At 47.5% G+C, this 19,163-nt stretch overlaps 1 protein-coding gene across 1 annotated transcript in view; it reads left to right on the top strand.

The window, feature by feature from the left end:
- Window positions 1-9,464: 9,464 nt before the first annotated feature.
- The window catches only part of RGS8 (regulator of G protein signaling 8), a 42,523-nt gene continuing 32,824 nt past the window's right edge, over window positions 9,465-19,163 (top strand). Inside the window, exon 1 of the mRNA XM_038758304.1 lies at window positions 9,465-9,802. Coding sequence (XP_038614232.1) covers window positions 9,695-9,802 — 108 coding nt within the window. The 5' untranslated portion in view covers window positions 9,465-9,694. The remainder of the gene's footprint in view (window positions 9,803-19,163) is intronic.

Genomic DNA, 19,163 nt, shown 5'->3' with positions numbered 1-19,163 from the left:
GGCTACCCAGTCTCTTTCTTAGTTGCTTATGAGCTGAATTAATGGAACCACTGGCTATGTTTGGAGCTGTTAATTAGCCATGAGGAGGGTCTGATTCAGTTCCCTCAGCTTAGATATAAATCCCTCTGGGGAACAAACAATTTCTCTGGCGGCAACTGGATAGGAATGAAAACTCTGGCACAGTTAGGGGCATCAAACACCTCTATACTTGTCGCCCCATCTGATCTCGCAGCCGGTGATTGCATATGTCAAGTAACAGCACAAATGTTTCCCTGCAAATTTTGGGCAGGAATTTTTTTTTTTTCAGTGGTCAGAGGAGCCAGCTCATACACCAGGAGGGTCTTCTCTCGATTAAAGATGGTTGAACTCCCCCATGGGAAAAAGCTTTAGATTTAACAGTTTTCTGGACTCCCTCTGGTTTAAATAGCTAGAAAACAGCACGACTGCTGGATTGTGCATTCTCCTGAGAGTAGCCACAAGAAGAATGGACATGTGGGCCCATTTTCTAAACAATATTGGTTCTTTATCTTCTATAGCTTCACCGGCTATGGAATCCAGCAGATGGTAGAGAGGAAAGGAGGAAGAGGGGCCTGTGTCAGCAGAAAATCAGGTAGTAGAAGAATTGAGGGAATGAAGCACAGACAGTATTTTATTTTCCTTAGTCCCATAATTCCTTCTTGTGCTACCGACCTCCAATGAGCAGTCTCCTCTTCAACCTGGGTCATCTTTTTAGGTTGGTTCAGTAGTAGATAATGGTGTTGCTAGCCAGGGAAGAATCTTGTACTGATCCTTATAGGCACTCCACTGCTTCAGAGTGCTTCATAAATCTGGCTGAAAGAAACTGAAGCCAAAGTAACTGAGGATTCTCTAGTAGGCGCACTGAAAGAGCAGTTTCATAGCCAAATGGCCTGGACGCATAAGTGAAACTGCAACTGGTCCTTAATTTTCAACCAGGAAACAGCTGGCTCTGACAAATCTAACCAGGTCTTTGAGCACAGAAGCTGGATAATTGTTAAATGGAGGATTGTGCCTGCTTGTTTCCAGTTGTCTTCAGAAAGAACAGATTAGACAAGCAAGGTCTCTCAGGATCTCAATTCTAGTGCCTTTTTCTAGCAGCCTGGAAGAAGGGGCAAGGAAGCATCTGGTATCTGCTTTTCCCATTAAATAATTTTAGCAATGGGGTTGAGAAAAAATGAAAGCAAGCATCATATATCCTCCTCCCTGCGGAGCCAGGCCGCTTCTGGATAATTTGAATCAGCCAGAGCAACAGTCAGTTCGAAGAGATGGCTATGGCGCAAAGGAGATTATTATTATTTTTTTTACAGTATTTGTTAAGGGTGTACTATGTGTCAGGTAGGGTTCTAAGCACTGGCATAGATACACATCAGTTAGGTTGGACACAGTTCCTATCCCATATGTGGCTCACAGTCTAAGTAGAAGGGAGAACAGGTTTTGAATCTCCATTTTAAAGTTGAGGAAACTGAGGCACAGAGAAGTTAAATGCCTTGCCCAAGGTCACACAGCAAGCGAGTAGCAGATCTGGGGTTAGAATCCAAGTCCTCTGATTCTCAGGCCCGTGCTCTTTGCAGTAGGCCATGTATCTTCCACATGTCACGATGCCAAATCTGAACTCCAGCCCCAGGGGCGGTGAGTGCCATGAAGCTGGGGAACACTTCTTTGCCATGCTTAACTTGGAGTCAGATACTATAACTGATATGTGTCAGCAGAAAGAGGAAGGTGCTAGAGAGAGGGAGAGCTTCTGGAATGGAAGAACTAGAAGTGAGCTGGCATATGACAGAATGCATTACCTTCACTCTTTTTGTTCCTAAGCTACAGTACACTTTCTGTCTTTAAACTCGTGATAATATCTGAATATCTCTAGTAGTAATAACATTTTTTTTTAGTTTCCACTGGGTGCAACGCTAAGAAAGTACCAAACAAGCAACGCTTTCCTTGCCCACAAGGAGCTAACACTCTAACAGGGGAGCAGACATGAGAGCATTTACCGAGTCGTCCAAATAAATCATTGAAGGGACAATTAAATTAGGTGCAATTTCACAAACATCAACATCATCATCATCATTCTTACAAATATTTCTGAGAAGAGGCTAACTAAAGGTATTATCCCCATTTTTCAGATGGAGAAATTGAGGCACTGGGAGGTTAAGTGAATTGTCCAAATCACAGGCTAAGCTAGGACTAGAATCATTACTCTCCATTTCCAGCTGGTGTGTTTCCATGGTACTTGAGAATTTTTTTCCTTCGGACTTGCAGAATTGAACAGGAAACTATTTTCCTTTCTGGCAGTGTGACAAACACTGTCTCCTAATTTTCTTCTCTGCATTATTCTTCTTTGACTAGAAGCAACTTTCCTGAATCAAGCCAAGATCCTGACACACTTAGGAATCTTTCCCCTGGTAAATTCCTTCAAATCTTTTTGTTACTGTATTTTGTGGCGTGCGGCATTTAAGACTAATGTCTTCGGTACCCTTCAATAATATCTCTTCAGCCACAACACCATGCTGTAGACACTCCCAGAATATAGACTTTATATAGACTTCAGCACAGATCTCAAAGGGAATACTTGACTAGGAATACTCCCTCATTTCCAGAATCCTGGAGCCTAATGCCCCTTGGGAATCCAGAGAACGTATTTGCTGGGAAATGCCCTGACCAGCTGCATCTTCTGCCAACTTCAAAGGACTTTTGCCCTTTCCCCAAGAACTAGATTTGAACTTTCAGTCTGAATAATAATAATTATGGTATTTGCTAAGCGTTTACTATGTGCCAAGCACTGTTCTAAGCGCTGGGGTAGACACAAGGTAATCAGGTTGTCCCACATGGGGCTCCCAGTCCCTCATTTTACAGATGAGGTAACTGAGGCACAGAGAAGTTAAGTGGCTTGCCCAAGGTCACACAGCAGACATGTGGCGGAGCTGGGGTTAGAACCCACATTCTCTGACTCCCAAGCCTGTGCTCTTTTCACTAAGCCACGCTGCTTCTCTGAATCATAAGTGTTTGGCGGACAAAAGCTCCGGCAGCAAAGACTATGGGAGGTCTAGACACCTGGAAAAACTTTCTATAGTTGAATGGGTGCGAATTTTCTAAAAGTTTTCTAGGGTTGAGACCATGTGGGATGTGACTGGTCTGATGTGAATTTATTTTCTTCTCTGAGGCTTGGGAGCTGCTCATCAGTGTCAGCCTTCGGTGTTAAAAGTCAAAAAGCCCGGGGACCATTTTAGCTGTAACTCCTGCCAGGGAAGCGGTTCGTCAGTGGAGGGAGCTCACATTAACCTCCATCCCCAGTAAATACGAGTGGCTTGTCAGCCAGGCTGTGCGGCGTGGTGTATTATGTCTGTATTTCTCCAGTCTGGTTGAAAGCCCCTTGTTAAATGCAGAGGCCCCACTGTTGGCAACTCTCATTCAGCCAGACTTCACTGTTTGAGTGGCTCTAATCCCGGGCGGGATAAAGACAACAGAGATGGATGCACGAGGGGCCTCTCTCCTGATTGAAAAGGTCTCCAGGCCAGCATTGTATGGCACATAAGGTGATGAATGTGCAGCCACTGGAGATCTTTAACAAAGGAAGAGGAATAAAAACGCAGGCGGCATTAACAAAAAATCTCACTCTCTCTCTCTGAAGTGCTCCTTCTCCTGCTGCCTTTTCACGGTTATCTAAAATTATCTCATTTTTCCTAATTAAACACCTCTCTTCTCTCTGGTCTCGGGCTCTTCACACACACACATACACACACACGTGCGCGCGCACATACACGTGCTTGCTCACACATGCACACGCCACACACACGTGCGAACGCGCACACACACACGAGCGCACCCCGGGATTTTTCAGGCAAGAGGCACCTGCTCTTGAGGAATCTAAGCTTTAGCAGTCTCTGGGGCTGATTTAGGCTGAGCCGGGCTGAATTGGGTTTGGCCCAGGCCCAGTGGAATGTCTGACCTGGTCCGAGGAAGGTCCCTTCACCTCCCTCACCCCTCAGAGCTCAGACCCTCCTGGAGATCCCCTGACAGGGACAAGCCCTGTGTGACCGGAGAAGAGCCAGGGACTTCTACCTTCAGAAAGAGGCCCAAGAAATCATAGCGAGTCAGGAACCTGATTTTCTATATGTGCCTCGTTCTGAGCCGAACAACCAGCCCTTTTCAGCTTCCACATCTCATTTACGTAAAACCCCCTTTCCCCTCTAATATTGTTTTCCTCCCCTCCCCATGGATTTCTCCCCCGTTACAACTTCCAAAGCAGGCTAGTTTTTGACTTTGTCTTGTATATGCTCCCATTCCCCTCCCCTTGCAGAGATCGTATTGTATTAGGTGGACAGGGGTTATCTCAGCTCCCTCCCAGCCCCCTGTCTGGAGCGGTGGTGATCCCCAGGCCGCCCCCAACCCATGGACCCTCAGCCCAACAGTGCCTTCCAGAGGGAGCGGATGCCAAATGCTCATTTACTGTAGTCTCCTATTCACTTGAAGGGCTGGAATTAGTTGATGGTGGAATGAGATCAGAGCGTATTATTTCAAGACAAACAGTTTCCCCAGCAGGACCAGCTTAAAGCTCTGGGGGGACAAGGATAGCGGGCCACAGCTGCCCTCCCAGGATAAGGAAATCATATTTTTGGGAGCTCAAAGTGGGCCAGGGGCAGGGCCCTCAGGGGGTGGGGCTGAAAAGGGAAGAAAGACAGAAAAATAGAGCACCAGTGAGGGAGGAAGAAAAAGAAAGTAAGAAGTGAGGGGAAGAGTGAGAAAGACAAAATGGAGGAAAAGAGAGAGAGAGAGAGAGAGAGAGAGAGAAAGTGGGGTGGAGAAAAGAGGGGACAGAGGCGGGGACTGGGAGGTCTGAGAAAAGCAGCATGTCCTAGAAGAAAGACATAGTTCTGGAAGTCAGGAGACCTGAATTCTAATCCTGGCTCCACCATTTGCCTCCTGTGTGACCTTTGACAAGTCACTTAACTTCTCTAGACCTCATTTTCTTCACCTGTTAAATGGGGATTCAATACCTGTTCTCCCTTGCCCTAAACTGTGAGCCCCATGTGGGACAAGGACTGTGTCTGATTTGATTGCATTGTATCTACCCCAGTGTTCAGCACAGTGTTAGTACACAATAAGCTCTTAACAAATACCACAATTATTATTATATACACAAAAGCACTCGCAGACATACCCACCCAGACATCACTGGTCCAGTTTTATACCAAACAGTCTGGTTTTCCAATAGTATAGCCTTTGCCTGGTACTGAGGTGGCACTGAACACCTTTATGTGCAATATTGTGATTGTAAATACCCAGATTTTTTTAAAATGGTATTTGTTAAGTGCTTACTATATGCCAAGCACTGTATTAAGTGCTGGGCTAGATAACAAGCTAATCAGATTGGACACAGTCCAGGTACCACATGGGGCTCACAGTCTTAATCCCCATTTTACAGATGAGAAAACTGAGGCAGAGAAGTGAAGTGACTTGCCCAAGGTCACAGAGCAGACAAGTGGTGGAGCCAGGATTAGAACCCACAACCTTCAGACTCCCAGGCCTGTGTTCTAGCCACTAGGTCACTCTGCTTCCCTAGCTTTCCTCTGCCCCCACTCCTGCCATCCGGTCCTGAGGTTTGGAAGTGATGCCCATGTTTCCAGGGACTTGAGAAGTCAGTACAATGACTCTGGAGTAAGGCAGTAGGTGAAAGGTAATCCCACCCACACAATGTAGGTTCTGCAGACTTCCGCAAGGAACCTTTGCAAGTGTCCTGATGACGCCGTTCTGCTCCGTGACCTTTAGAACGCATGTAATGTCAAGTATGTAATGTGACATTTACAGTGCTCGTCTATAGCTTCTGGGTCGGCTAAGGGGAGTGTGTCATTCTGGAGTGCCATGGGTGGCCACCTTAGCCACCACTCACCTCCACCTCTGTTGCCCCTTGCTTTCCAGTGCACCTCAGTGTCCCATGCCACCACGGGACGAACACCGCGGATTTCTGGCATGGCGCCATGCCGTAGCGGCCTTGCCGGAAACCTCTAGGAAATAACTGCAAGCGGTGACCATGCCAGCTGAGACGTCGCTAACGGCAGCAGCTGGATTGCATAGACTCTCCCTCCTCCCCTCCACTTCCATGCTGCTGTGGAGTCCCTCTGTATTTGCCAGCCCCTCCTCCCGAGCCAAAGCCTAGAGCCCCCCACCCAGGGATTTGGGGGTGGCTGGATGAAATCTCAAAATTCATGACCATCCCACCTACTGCAGGGTGTCCAGTCATGTCTTCCCTGGAGGGCCTGCCCAACCCTTTCCCCATAGGGGGACTTTATTTCCCAGCACTGCTGAGGCTGCTTTATAGCTCTGCATAGCCTCCACAATCAATCAATCAATCGTATTTATTGAGCGCTTACTGTGTGCAGAGCACTGTACTAAGCACTTGGGAAGTACAAGTTGGCAACATATAGAGACAGTCCCTACCCAACAGTGGGCTCACAGTTTAGAAGGGGGAGACAGAGAACAAAACCAAACATATTAACAAAATAAAATAAATAGAATAGAGATGTACAAGTAAAATAAATAAATAGAGTAATAAATATGTACAAACATATATACATATATACAGGTGCTGTGGGGAAGGGAAGGAGGTAAGACGGGGGGATGGAGAGGGGGACAAGGGGGAGAGTAAGGAAGGAGGAAGGAAGGGGCTCAGTCTGGGAAGACCCCCTGGAGGAGGTGAACTCTCAGTAGGGCCTTGAAGGGAGGGAGAGAGCTAGGTTGGCAGATGGGCAGAGGGAGGGCATTCCAGTCCAGGGGGATATCAACTGATCAATTAATTAATTAATCGATCAATCATATCTATTGAGTGCTTACTGTGTGCAGAGCACTGCACTAAGTGCTTGGGAGAGTACAGTATAACAGAGTTGGTGGACATGTCCCCGCTCTACAGAGGAGGGAAGAGTAAAAGCAGATAGGGAGAGGCTTCAGGATGGCTGGTTGGGAGGGTGGGGGGGCGGCAGCTTCCCCCATGGAACAGAGGCTCTAGACTACAGTCCAATTAACCCAAACTTTAATCTGGTCCCGCTTCCCACCATTACTCCTCCCACTCCCCAGACTTCTCTGAGTTGAGGGTTGATTCCACCTATGACACTGTGGTATATGTGTATGTCCAGACCTGCCCAGAAACAGAATTTGCCCATCTGGGTGTTGCATGTTCTCATGTGAATAGCTCCCTTTAGGGAGCCGGAGAGTTTCCAAGGGGATATGGGCTCAGGCTGGGCCCATTGATTTTCAGATTTCAGGATATGGACCTGAAGGAAATCACCCTCCTGTGCTGCTACTGTTCACTGTGCTTTAAAGCCCCAGTGAAGCACACACGCAAGCAGTGTCAGGGACCATGGGAGATGGGAGCTGAAAAAAGGCCAGGACGATGATCAGCACTCAGGAGAAGCTGGAGGCCCAAGACCCAAAGCCTTGGGCAAAGACTTTTGGAAAGACTGGGGGAAATAGAGGCAGGCTCGAAAACAGTGCCGGGATGCAAAAAGGCAGCAGTCTTTACCTGCTCATTGTGTGGAATTGGTCAGCCCTACCCAAATGCGTGGATAGACTCTAATTTTCCTTACTACCATCTCCAAAAGCAAACACAAAGTACCGTGGCCTAGTGAATAGAGAACAGAGCTGGGAGTCAGAAGGACCTAGACTGTGTGAGCCCACTGTTGGGTAGGGACTGTATCTATATGTTGCCAACTTGTACTTCCCAAGTGCTTAGTACAGTGCTCTGCACACAGTAAGCGCTCAATAAATATGATTGATTGATTGACCTGGGTTCTAATTTCAGCTCTCCCACTTCTCTGCTCTGTGACCTTGAGCAAGTCACTTCACTTCTCTGTGCCTCAGTTACCTCATCTGTAAAATGGGAATTAAGACGGTGAGCCCCATGTGGGACATGGACTGTGTCCAACCTGACTGGCTTGTATCTACCGGTGCTTAGAACTGTGCCTGGAACATGGTAAATGGTTAACAAATGCCATAAAAAGGACACTTTTCCTTATTTCTCTCCCTTGCTTTTTCTCCCCTTTTATTTCTTGCCTCTCTGTTTCTCTGAGCATTGAAATGAGAGCCCAATTACGGATAGATTCTGGTACAGAATTCTTTCTCCCCCAGCCCCAGCCCTCCCAGAGTTGCCATGGTGTATTCTCTCGGTCTCTCTGGTTTTCTGGCTGCGGTCACTCAGACAAGGTGGCTGTGGGGTCAGAGCAAAAGCATCAGAAGGGTGTCCTTACCTCGCTATGTCACCGAGAGCAAAAGACATTCTGCCTTCATTGAACCATTTCAGACTTGCCTCACTTTCTCTCAACAGCTGGTTTGGAGAGAGCAAGTCCTTCCACCAACTTAATGTGCTTTGCCCACGATGATCAATCAATCAGTCAATCTATGGTATTTACTGAGCATTTACAGAGCAGAACACTGTACTAAGTGCTTGGAAGAGTACAATACAACAGAATCAGCGGATATGTTCCCTGCCCATAATGAGCTTACAGTCTAGAGGCTAGAAACGGGCATTAACATAAATAATTTATAATACATAATTTCAAGATATGTCCATAAGTGCCGTGGGGTTGGGGGTGGGGCTAATATCAAATGTCCAAAGGTCACAGAACCAAGAACCAACAACACAGAAGGGAGAGCAAGCTGGGGGAGAGGGGGCTTAATCGGGGAAGGCCCTTTGGAGCAGAAATGACCTTAATAATGCTTTGATGGTGGAGAGGGTGGTGGGCTGGTGTATACGGAGGGGGAGGGAGTTCCGGGCTAGGGGAAGGACGTGGGAAAGCGGTCGGTGGCGAGGTGGATGAGATAGGGACACAGTGAGTAAACTGTGATAATCTGATGAAACGTTATAGAGAGGAGGAAAGTCATAAAACTGAGTCGCTCCCATCTTGTCTGAATTTCCGCTGGGCAAGGAGGGCAGTGAGGGAAGCCGATGACAGAAGAGAACTCTCTGAGTCTGCCTCGGGGAGAGAGTAAAATCTGCCGGGCATTTCTTTGTGGTTTTCTCTTTTCTTTCTCCCAGGAGAAAGACTCACACTTGACTAAAGCTGAATAAATTCTTCATGTACCTAAGAAAAGCGGTTTGGCTCATTGTCGACCCAGGGAAGAGAGAGGGCTGAAAAGGGTAGCCAGCCTGGGGCTTTCTCCTTTACTTTCACCCTCCCAAAGAGCATCTGCTGCCCCACCAGGTTCAAACCACATGAAAGAAAGAAATAAGAACCAGAAACAGGCTGTGTCCTTCCAGCTGTGACTTGCCCTGCTCTCAAATTGTGGTGTGTTTTTTTTTATTTCCCCCTGGAGAAATCCAGATAATCTGTTCAATCCCCCCCCACCTTAATCCCTTCCCCGCCCCTCCCGCCCCCACTTCACATCTTTCAGAAACATGTGAATTCTAGAGAGTGAGAGCCTCCGCCTCAGGCAGCTGCCAGCAAGCTGCAGTACTGAGAGCAATACGGGCTGTGCCATCTCTTGTGTGTGCCTCCCACCAACTGTGTGTGTGTGTCTGTGCATCTCATCTGTAAGAGCATCCCTCTCCCCCCTTTCTTCTTCCCATCTCCCCCTTTCTCCTCCACGCCTTTGCTTTACATGAGGTGCAGAGCTGGAAGATGAACAGCAGCATGTTGCAGCAGCTGATCTAGAGAAACTGAGGTCAGGCTTGCAGCCCCTCTGCTCTCCGATGTACCAAGAGGCAGCAGGCTCTGCCCCTCAGGGCCTCACTGAACCATGCCAGTCGGGCACCCGCCAGAGCCACGTCTCACCCGTGATGCTGCCAGCCACCAGGCAGGTAAGGGACACGGCGAGGGTTCCAGGGGCCCATCTCCTCCCAGGGTCGGGGTGCCCAGCCCCTTGGGGAGCTCAACTTCTGGTCCAACCCCTTGGTGGCTGGCTGGACCACTCTTCCTGGAAGGGGCCGGCAGGCCTGCTCAGGACGGGTTAGAGCTGCCCACTGATGCAACCCTCATTAATTTCATTTCAGTGCCTCTCTGAGTATGCTAATCCCTGCTTCGCCTGCTGGGGAGTGTGCTCCTGTTGCCTCATTAGCAGCTTCTAAGACGCAGATTCCTTCCCTCTTTCCCCTTGTTCTCAATCTCCCCCCTCCGCCCCCCTACCAAACCACTCTCCTGGACCCTCAGATGCTGGATCTCTGGCTTTTTCTGGGCTATTACGTCTTGTCTCGGCAAGATTAGGGCTGGTCTCCTGGCACAGTGCTAATAATAATTCAGGCTGGTATCTGGAGGTATTACAGCTTGGCTCTATTTTTAGTTTCATTCATGTTTTTGTTTAAGATGGATCTTTTTTTATATATATAAAAAATTCATTGTAAAGGTTGTTAATACCGTTGTGACTAACACTGGTGATCCCTGTGCCGCCACAGGACTTGAAAGTAAAACCATCCAGAGCTTGATAACAATATTTTGGAGGTGGCAGATTTCTAAACATTTGGCAGAGAGTCCACCGGTGGCCCGTGAGAGGTTCTGAGGACTCGGTTGCGGATGTATAAAGATTTCTCCCAGTGTTCCCCCCTTCCTGAAATTAGGTAGCCTGATGGGGCGACTTCCACGATGGATGAAGTGGTTCCTGTTGGTTGTTTGGCTGATTGATTGTTTGCATATTTACTGAGCGCCCTCACTGTGCTAGGTGCTGGGCAGAGCCTGAGGCAGTTGAGGAGCAAACCACTGAATGTCATGGGATGTGCAACACAGGGAGATTCTCTTTGAGAGTTGGGTAGGCTGGGGGCGGGGCGGGGGTGGTGGTGGTGTGTGTGTTTCTTGGTTTAGATGCCTGTGAAAATTTCCAAAGCATCATTGGAAGCCAGTGGAGAATTTGGAAGAAGAGTGTGGGGAGGGATGATGTTGGCTTTATTACTTGGGCGCTACCAAACCCTTGGCCCACTCAATCACAGAGGCCTTCCTGGAAGAAAAGTGAAGCCTGCACATGATTCTCTAATACCCGGGACAGTTCCATTCACATTGTCCAGGCTCAAGTTCATCATAAGGAAAATGATGCCAAAGAGAACTTGGATGCAAGAGGGATGAGCATTCCTGCCTAGAGCCGATTTAATTTCTTTCCTTGAGACCTCCTTACTTCTGACACAAACAAAGTCCCTTAGAGCATGGGAGTCTGTGGAAAGAAACCCTCCATGTTACAAGGAACTAGAGTTAAAGGAAGGTAGCCAGGGAGCAACAGCAATAAATAGGAAACGGTGTGGTCCAGTGGAAAAGAGCACAAGCCTGGAGTCAGAGGACATGGGTTCTAATTCCGGCTCTTTCACTTGTTTGGGTGTGACCTTGGACAAGTCACTAAACTTCTCTATACCTCAATTCCCTCATCTGTAAAATGGGGATTCAAAAACCATTCTCCTTCCTACTTAGAATGTAAGCCCCATGTGGGACCTGAATATCATGCATCTACTCCAGAGCTTAGTAAAGTGTTTGGCACATAATAAACACTTACCAAATACCACAGTTATTATTATTATTATGGACAATGGGGGAGCGGGGGGTGGCAGGTGTCTGGCACAGTCAACAAGGGAGCTGCATCTCTCTCTTCTGTCTTCCCATTGAAAGCACCTCCTGATGCGCCTCCTTGCCTGCATGAGGGGGGCACCGTGAGGTGTGCCCAGACCTCTGGTGTTGGTATTTATTTAGTTATGGTTATTTATATTAATGCCTGTCTCTTCCTCCACATTAAAAGCTCATGGTGGGCAGGAAACGTGTCTACCAACTCTGTTGTACTCTCCCAAGAGCTTAGTACACTCCTCGGCACACAGTAAATACTCAATAAATACCATTGGTCAATTGGTTGATTGATCATGGTATTTATTAAGCACTTACTATGTGCCAAGCACTGTGCTTACATTCTGGGGTAGATGCAAGATACACTGGTCAGACACAGTCCCTGTCCCAAATGGGGTTCAGAATCTAAAAAATAGAGCTAGGCAGGGATCTAATCCCCATTTTACAGTTAAGGAACAGAGGCATGGGGAGGTTAAATGACTTGTTCAGGGTCCCACAGCAGGCCAGAGACAGAGTCGTATTGAACTCTGATCGCCTGGCTCCCATACTCCTTCCACCGTCCTTCCACCTGCATTCAGAACCAGTCAACGTGCAGTGTGCCAGGGATAAGTGGTGGGAGCAGGATCATCGTCATCATGAGGATCCAGTTTGATGGCAAGGGCAGAGGGAGGAGTAGCAGCAGGCTGATCCATAAACCCTGCTCTGGCATGATCTTCTAAGACCCTCTCCCCATTTCACTTCACTCCCCATTTCATTTCACTTCTCTGTGCCTCACTTACCTCATCTGTAAAATGAGGATTAAGACTATGAGCACTATGTGGGACAGGGACTGTTCCAACCTGATAACTTTGTACCTACCCTAGCACTTAAAAGTGCTTGACAGACAGTAAGCACTTAACAAACACCATCATTACTATTAAGTCTTCAGTGATTGATAGCCTCACTTGGGATCTCGGTAGGTAGGTCTAAGGCTGTAACAGAGGGAGGGCTGGTGACTGGACCACTTTGCTTCTCCTCTCCCCCGACTGTGGAAAGGCAGAGGAAGGGCCGCAGAACCCTGGGTCATGCCAACAAGCCCCTGGGGTATCCAACTTGAAGTTAGGATTAGGGCCTCAGGGGTAAAGGCTGATAACAACTTGTGCCTACTTGTTCATCAAAACCTATTGCTTTTGGGATTTAACGCCCTTGGCTCAAAAACTTACAGAGCTTTTCGTCTTGTTTTTCTTTCCTTTCTTTTGGTTTCTCTCTGTGTCTCAATTCCACCCGGTCTTCCTGGGTACCCTGTGAGGCTCCCCTCTACTTCATAGGGCTGGAAGAGGATTCCCAGGATGGTGACTACAAAATGGCTTGAGATCATTGGGGAAAGGCTTCAGAATGGGGAACAGTGTCTGGGGGAGCAGAAATCTCTGATTCGGGGGGAAGGAGAGGGCAGCAAACCAGGCAGGTTTCATTTTTCCTGCATCCTGTAACCACATGATGCCCTGCACAGACCAAAGGGCCAAGGGACCCTCAGTCAGACCCCGTCACACGGAGATTTCCCAGCATGCTGTAGGGGTGGGGGCTCCAATTTTCCGGCTAAAGAGGAATCAATCAGTGTGGGAGAGGCATTACCACGCTCTCATCCTCAACCCCTCAGCTCCCTACTGCTGTTAATCCCCCAACCCCACTGGGCCAGGCTGCTGTGGATCTCTCTTTGCCGCACGCCCGGACAGGGAGGGGTATGAGAGGAGAGCGGGGAACAGGCAATTCGGAGCTTGCAGGCTTACTGCTGCAGTCATTTTAAACAGGCTTAAGGAGAACTCATCTCCTAGTTGAGGGTGGAGGGAAGGGGGAGGCGGAAGCCGAGGAATCTGCTCTGTTGTGTTAACTGCAGTCAGCAGAAGCCCCAGAGGTAAATGACAAAGCCTTTCTCCCTGACAGAGAAATGAAGGTTACAAAGCTGGGGTTCTGGCCTGAAGCTAGAGAAGGATAGAATCACATTTTAAATTCCATACAGCGGTACAAGCTGGTATTTGTACTGCAGGCTTTTCAAATTGTAGCCTGCCGTCTCACCCCTTTCGGCATTCCAGGACTCACAGGCAGGGAACGTTAATTCTGTTGTATTGTACTCTCTCAAGTGCTTAGTACAGTGCTCTGCACATAGTAGGTGGTCAATAAACACCACTGATTGTTTCATTGATTGATTCAGAATCTGCCTTTATCACCTCCCTACAGCGCTTGTCCTGTGAAACAGCCTTCTGCTTCTCTCATCTATCTCTCTGTCCTCCTAGCCAAAGAGTTTGACTCACGCTGGCACCTTGTAAACCTCTTATTTCATTACCTTCTGACTGCCAGCATCCCTATCTGGCAGCCTCCACAGACGCTGCACTGGACACTTGGTAGCTAAGCCGTAGGGCTCATTTCTCATCTAAAATGAGGACTGGAGGTGTGTTTCACAGTCAGGGTTGGAGAGGCAAGGGGAGGAACAGGGCTATCGCTGTTTGAGACCAGGGCTGGACTATCTCCCATGAGTCAGCCAAATCAATATCCTTTCCAGGCACCCAGGTGGAACTGCAAGAGGGCAGGGCTCATAGATAAAGAGAATGTCAAGAGTCAAGTCCTACACGTGACACAATGTCATTTAACATTCAATTAGTATTCAGTTTAGCATTCAAGTTATCTGATTTGGAAAATTGAATGCTAAAAATGACATAACGTCAGGAGGATGGGTAATGATCACAAAGAGCTAAGTCCTTCATTTTATGGATTTTTACAAAACCCAGCTCCAGTCAGACACTGCCACTAGAACTGGACATCATCACAAGTGTCACTAAAGCCCTCACCCAGTAGCTACTCTCTCTCTTATCCAACATCAACCCTCCCTCCACTTTCTTCCCCTTGTTCATCCACCAAACCCTGCAGCCTCCCACTCTTTCTGTCAACTACTCCCCCCGCTTCTCTGACACACCCACCACTTACTCCCACCCATTCCCTTCTTCACTTGCCAAGCCCCACTCTCTCCCAAATCTCATGTTCACTGTACTGAGGCAATTTTGGCTTTAGAGAAGCTAGAGAGAGATAAAAATGATTAAAGGGATAGAAATTTGATCTGGGAGAAAAGGTTAAGGAAATTGGAATTGTTCAAACTAGAAGAGGCTGGAGGGAAGAACTAGTCACTTTCTGTATGTATATGAAGTGGTTTGATGAGGAAGAGGAGGCTGGCCAGATGTTTTCCAAGACCAGAGGCCTGAACAAGAGGGGATGGCCTTAAATTACTTCTGGAAGGATTCTACTTTGACATGAAGAAGCAGCATGGCCTAGTGGATATAGCACGGGCCTGAGAGTCAAAAGGACCTAAATTCTAATCCCAGCTCCACCACCTCTTTGATGTGTTACCTTGCACAAGTGTCACTTACCTTCTCTGGGACTCAGTTACCTCATCTGTAAAATGGGGATTAAGAGTATGAGCCCTATGTGAGGCAGGGACTGTGTCCAACCTGATTAACTTGTACCTATCCCAGAGCTTAGAACAGTGCTTAGCACATAGTAAGCACTTAAGTATCATCATAAGAATGTTAATAATAATAATAATTATTATTATTAATGATAATAAAGATCTTCACAATTGGCAAGATGATAAAAGACTAGGATGGACATTCAAGGAATCCCTGAAGATTGCTATGGAAAGATCAGGCCACCACCTGTCCTGGGCGGTTTAGTCATTTACCTGGCTGCAGGGGACTAGACCAGATGACCTTTCCATGTCCTTGTCCAGGTCTTGGGTTGTATTTTTAATGTACGTTTCATTTTCACTTGCAGTGTATCTTCCTTTTTCTTCTGCAGTATTTTCCTCTGTGTTTTATCACTGTGTATCTTTCCCAATTAATCAATTAATCAGTGGTATTTATTGAGCCCTTGCTGGATGCAGAGTACCGTACTAAGCTCTTGGGAGAGTTCGATAGAGTTGGTAGACATGTACCCAAGTTTGTTTTCCAATTTGCCTCATCTTTTTTTCTCTTTTTCCTCTCTCTATTTCTTATTTCTTGTTTTTTCACCCATTTCTGCCCCTCATTTTCAATAATAATAATAATAATAATAATAATGGTATTTGTTAAGCGCTTACTATGTTCCAAGCACTGTTTTAAGTGCTGGGGTAGATACAAGGTAAGCAGGTTGTCCCATGTGGGGCTCACAGTCTTCATCCCTCTTTTACAGATGAGGTAACTATGGCACAGAGAAGCTAAATGACTTGCCCAAAGTCACACAGCTGACAAGTGGCGTAGGCGGGACTAGAACCCACGGCCTCTGACTCCCAAGCCTGTGCTCTTTCTACTAAGCCAGGCTACTTTTCCTTTTGCTTAATCTCATTTTCTCTCCACTGTGAAAGCCTCAGCCCTCTCTTCTCCATATCCCATACTACTCAATAGAGCTCATCTCAACCCAAGCAGCACCCCCAGATACCTGGGATCTTGGCGATCTCCATGTCCCTAGACCTGTTACAACCGGGGCACCAGGGGCCTGAAGAGGAGTGGGCAAAATGGTAACCGCTACCTGTCTGTTTGCCTGGTCCCATGCTAGCTCCCACTCCTGCTGTCCTCATTATTGTGACTCTCAGTCACTCACCCCTCATTTAGGCAGACAGCAGGGGCCAGGATCAGTGTCTGCAGTGAGAACAGGCATTGTGATTATCCTGACAAATGGGGGAGAGCATGGCAGTGGTCCAGGAAGCATATGGAACTCCAGCTCCCTGGCACCAAGGCCTCACTGGCTACCTGGCATTCCAGGCCAGCAGGCAAATACCCAATTGTCCACAGGTGTGGCCCAGCTCTGTCAAATGTAATTCCAGTCTACTACTTCTTAGCAATGGATTTATGGGGAAGAAAATTTACAATGGAGAAAGCCCAAGAAGCAGCGGAAAACAGCCTTTCCAGAAACCTTTAATGAGAGCAGGATCTGGGCCAGAAATGGAAGGGGTAAAATGACATTCACTCTCCAGAAATCCCAGCTGGCTTTATGTCCTCAGAGAATCCCTTGGTCCTCTTCATCTTCTGAACTGATGCCAGGGAGGAATAGTGATGTCAGTGTTTCCAGTGCCTGGGGCCACCTGGGGAACTTCACCAAGATCTTTCCAAGGTGGTTTAATTATGCTGGAAAGCGTGCAAGTGAGCTAGGTTTCCAGCAGACGTCAAAGAAAAAACCCAGTTCTCTGGGAGTGGTAAAGATCTGCCAGCATCTTTTGGTCTCATTGAATCTCTGCAGAAAATGGTCAAGTAATAGTAAATAATAACTACTCTGGTACTTGTTAAGTGCTTACTATGTACCAAGCAGCATGGCCTAGTGGATAGAGAACAGCCCTGGAAGTCACAAGGACCTGGGTTCTAATTCTGGCTCCACCACATGTCTGCTGTATGACCTTGGTCAAGTCACTTAACTTCTCTGTTCCTGAGCTACCTCATCTGTAAAAGGGGGACTAGAACTGTGAGCTCCAGGTGAGGCAGGGACTGTGTCCAACCTGAGAAGTTTATATCTACCCACAGTTTAGTACAGTGCCTGGCACATAGTAAGGGCTTAACAAATACCATTAAAAAAAGCACCATTCTAAGCACTGAGGTAGATACAAACTATTCAGGTTGGGCACAGTCCCTGGCCCACATGGGGCTCATAGTCTAAGGGACTAGGATTGAACAGCAGATACCTGGCAGAACCAGGATTAGAATGCAGGTCCTTTGACTCCCAGGCCTGTGATTTTTCCACTAGGCCATGCTGCTGAAAGAATGAGAGTCTAAATGACTAAACCCTTCCCCATTCTGCCCATCACCTTGCTATATGAAGGGGGGCCTAAAGGGGCTTCCACTGCTAAAGGTGGCTATAAGACCTCTTTGGGAGCACGGTAGAGACCTAGAAAGTCCTTAAAGGGCTATGAGATGGAGATTCCTCTCTGAGGGGCAGAATCTTAAATATATCCTCGGTGAGTCAGACCCACCCACTTAACAAACAATCCTGGGAAATGACAAGAATTTTAGATGCACTGTGTTCCCTGATGGATAACGAAATCAATACCCAGCAATAGCCTCATCACTGTCCAAACTGAAAATACCAGGAGGAAAGTATTCTTCTGCCCTTGACGACTCCTGGGTAACAGGAGCCGCGATACTTGGTTGCCTGGGTCCTGTGTAATAGACGCCAGGACTGTGGTCCCGACTCTGATTTAGAAGAGCATTGCAGGAAGATATCCTGGCTCCAGGCTTTTTCCTTAGATTCTCTTTCAGGGCTGTGGGGCTTTAGGAGGTGAGGAGGTGCTCCACAAGTCTTGGGGTGAATATGGAAACCCTATTTCCCTTTCCCACAGAGTGGTCCTAAAGGAAGAACTACTTAGGGGCTTTCTGGAGAAGAGGAATTCTCACCACAGGGCTGAGGGCTTAGCCAGGGCCCTGGGTTACAGGGATGAGACCTGGGGTTCCCTGGCTCCTTTAAGAATTCAGGGGCCTCTGGGAAAATAGGGCGAGTGAAACTCCAATGGGAGACCGTGTGGCTTGAGATAATAATAATAATAATAATGATAATAATAATAATGATGGCATTTATTAAGTGCTTACTATGTGCAAAGCACTGTACTAAGCACTGGGGAGATTACAAGGAGATCGGGTTGTCCCACGGGCAGCTCACAGTCTTAATCCCCATTTTCCAGATGAGGGAACTGAGGCCCAGAGAAGTTAAGTGACTTGCTCAAAGTCACACAGCTGACAATTGGCAGAGCCGGGATTCGAACCCATGACCCCTGAATCCAAAGCCCGGGCTCTTTCCACTGAGTCATGCATCTCCTTAGTTGCTCGAAGCCCGGGTTGCATGAACCATGACGTTGGTGACAAAGTTGCTTTGGGGCCAGAGCTCTGCATTGTTTCCTAGTGACATTCTCCTTCCTAGTGACGGTGGTTCCATCTTCCAGAGTATCCACTGTGGTCAGATCCAGTTTCCCTCGGGCAGACCACACACCACTCCACAGGGGAAATGCAGTCCAGATGGGATGAATTTTCCCAAATCTCAAAATGGAAAGAAGCAGACCTAAAATACTAATTGGGCAAGGGGCTTGATCTCTGGCTCGATGCTTAGCCATTCTGCTGGGACTTGTTCTCGACTAGGAAGAGCTGCTCCTTCAAAAGAATCTTCATGGGAAAGACAAAGTACCTGCCCCTAAGGCAAATCATCACCTTCGTACATCTCACTTAAACCTGAATTTTGGCACTTGCCCATAGTTCTCTACTTGTCTCAGGCCCATTTGATTTTGCTACACATTATCACTGATCCTTACAGATTATGGGGTTAGGCCCTGGTAGGTAGAATATTTCAGGACAGTACTGAACTGAGACGACAGAACTTGTTTTCACAGCTCTGACAGGACTATTTGTTTTAACAACAGATTTAGATGGGTTGTTAGGGGCTAAGCATCCACTGAGCCCCCATCTTTCAATGTTAGCGTTGCTTCTACGTGGTACATTTATAGGGCAAAGCATAATGGGAAAAATTAGAGGAAGGGGTGGGGGAAAAGAGGAGAATGAGGGAAGATGGGATCAGTTGGGTGTGCGGCCCAAAGGGGAGGAAAGAGAAGATTAGGGAAGAAAGGATGGAGACGAAGAGTAAGAAGAAGCTTAT

This window comes from Tachyglossus aculeatus, chromosome 16 (assembly GCF_015852505.1).
Source record: "Tachyglossus aculeatus isolate mTacAcu1 chromosome 16, mTacAcu1.pri, whole genome shotgun sequence".
NCBI classification, from domain to species: Eukaryota; Metazoa; Chordata; class Mammalia; order Monotremata; family Tachyglossidae; genus Tachyglossus; species Tachyglossus aculeatus.
The sequence above is the reverse complement of the archived record's forward strand: the minus strand, read 5'-3'. Positions and strand labels throughout refer to the sequence as shown.